The 2,500-nt window shown below is 34.4% G+C and overlaps 1 protein-coding gene across 5 annotated transcripts in view; it reads right to left on the bottom strand.

Annotated features, from left to right (window-relative positions):
* LOC125042317 overlaps window positions 1–2,500 on the bottom strand; it is a 27,454-nt gene that overhangs the window by 23,339 nt on the left and 1,615 nt on the right. For all 5 annotated transcript variants that reach the window (XM_047637844.1, XM_047637846.1, XM_047637845.1 and 2 more), the window contains exons 2-4: window positions 2,170–2,255; window positions 1,430–1,633; window positions 159–396 (exon numbers count right to left, since the gene is read on the bottom strand). In XM_047637844.1, coding sequence (XP_047493800.1) covers window positions 159–396; window positions 1,430–1,633; window positions 2,170–2,192 — 465 coding nt within the window. In that variant the 5' untranslated portion in view covers window positions 2,193–2,255. The remainder of the gene's footprint in view (window positions 1–158; window positions 397–1,429; window positions 1,634–2,169; window positions 2,256–2,500) is intronic.

Genomic DNA, 2,500 nt, shown 5'->3' on the forward strand with positions numbered 1-2,500 from the left:
ATATATCTGACACCATTTATATCTCTAATACTTAATTCATTACCACAATCACTACTGAAAAGAATGACAGCCACAACTCAACTTTGATCATTTTTTTTTTAAATATCAGCATGAGGAAGATTCCTACTTAGAACAGGAAGCAAAGTCAAAGGAAGTACCTGGTATGAGAAGTGGTTATCTGGTGAGACATGACAGTACCAGGGATGGACCAGAACGGAATGCAGGGATGCAGCTGTGATCTCCAGCTCTTGGATGACCAGTTCTCCAGAGCCTGTGATCTGCAGCACACCAGCCCCTCTGAGGGTGTGAGATGGGCTGGACTGTATACCTTTCTCATGAACATCTGGACTGATGCCATGTCCCTTCTCGACAATACGCTCCACTATGCTAAAGCATCTGCAAAAATAAGGAAGTGAGTATGATACTGTATAATTTTGGTCTACAAATTATAGAAAAGCAATGAATATATTCTAATTCCAATATAATCTGGTTTAACCCAATTACTATGCATTTAAGTAATGTCCCCTATTGTTTTATGTGAATTTTGTTATGTACAGATAGCTCCACATGTGCTCAGCCAGCAAGGAGTCCAGCAATATGTCCTAGTAACAGATCCTGATTTCCCCATTCCTTGAATTGGCAGGAGAATGTATTTTTCTTTCTAATACTATTGGTATTGATACTATCATTATTATTATTGATATTATGATTATCAAATTGTTATTAAAATCTTAAATATTAGACAATGAAATAATACAAAAAGCTCTTTCCAAAAATCAAGGAAAAGGATAAACAGGTGGGATAGGTATGACTAATAACTGATTCCTTGGTGACTAATCACCTGCAGAGCCATTTTGTGTAAAGACAATAAAAGACATGAGTCAATTAGGCCACCTGAACCACAAAGCTGACCATTTTGCTGGCTTGCTACACTCAAGCAGCTATTTGTGAGGTCCAACAGTCCTAAGACAATGATTCAATCCTTGTTTGCCATGCACCCTCATTTGTGATGGTTTTACTTGCAAAAGTTTGATGAAATAAAGATTTTTTGCCAATGTTGGAAAGATGTATCTCTCTATGAGGATACATATCATGTGACTTCTCAGCACTGTTTAGTACATAGACAAAAATCTAGCCATGAACTGTCTTGCCACCCAGGTGTAATGAGCTAATTAATGCTTTAGATAACCCCTTTCCATGCAGTAAGTTAATCAATTTCTACTTCTGTCCTCAACTAGAAATTCCCTGCAATCCCAAAGGTGTGTGATAATTCTCTTTAATTAATATCTATCTTTACAAGTCAACTTCAACATTCTAATTACTTTTTAAAATAAAAGAAAAAGAAAAGAAATTCTCCAAAATAAATTGATTTCATTCAAATCCTATCTATATATTGTAACAATGTTGTCAATTCAGCGACATCACTTACTTTGCAAGGAGTGGATATGAGGTGGGACCCTCTCTCAAAAAATTGTTGAAAATGGTCCACGTGGTGTATCCTGAGCCCAAAGTGACGGTTATAAGGCCGACAGCACATGCGCACACCCACCATGCTCCTCCCCCACTCAGGCACACACACACTGGACACCAAACCACACAAGTCCCTGCTGCCCAAACTGCACCACGGAGCCATCTGAAAAGGGGGATGTTTGTTAGCATTACCTTGTGTGTCTTCAATGAATGGAAAGTCAAATTATCAATAGAAAGAATCTGCTTCTACTATTTCTAACTATAACCACAACAAAGATTATTTTCAACACAAACATTATAAGCAATACTAAAACATCATTCTCAATATTGCAATTATCATCAGCACTGTTTTAGTACCGTTACCATTATTATTATTTTTTATTATTATCAAAATTACCATTATCATCATTTTCACCATCATGACAGCTCCTTTCCATTATCATTATCGTTATAACAACAGTTTAATAGCATTTTGGATATTTTTGTAATATCTAGAAATAAAGTACGGCTTTAAGATAATGATCACAAGTTTGAACAAAGGGAAAAATTATTCTCTAACTTTAAATACCAAGAAGAAAAAGTTACAGAAATGGAAAACTGTATCAATAACGTATATCATACTTTTATAATAATTTCTAATTCATCTCCTATTATCTATGAAACACCCAATTAATTTTTATTAATTTTTTTCTCTCTTACCTGGACATGTTGGTGATGTACATAAACTTCTGTCAGGGAACCATTTTTGTTTCGATTTTCATCGTATTTCTTAATGCTGCACACATCTGTTGGGCAAAATGACAGGCTTTTTAGTTCTCAATTCTGAATATTATCCATCGATAAAAAGATCTTTGTGACTGTTAAACCAAGAGTACTATTTGATTTTTTTAAATATATAAAAAGAACATGTTCAAAATATATATTTATAAATTCCTTTCAACACAACTTGCATACCATATTACAAAAGAATATTCAGAATTACAAATAAACCTCTATTATCATAACAACAGCTACCATTATCATGACAATT

Source organism: Penaeus chinensis, chromosome 32 (genome assembly GCF_019202785.1).
Source record: "Penaeus chinensis breed Huanghai No. 1 chromosome 32, ASM1920278v2, whole genome shotgun sequence".
Lineage (NCBI taxonomy): Eukaryota > Metazoa > Arthropoda > Malacostraca > Decapoda > Penaeidae > Penaeus > Penaeus chinensis.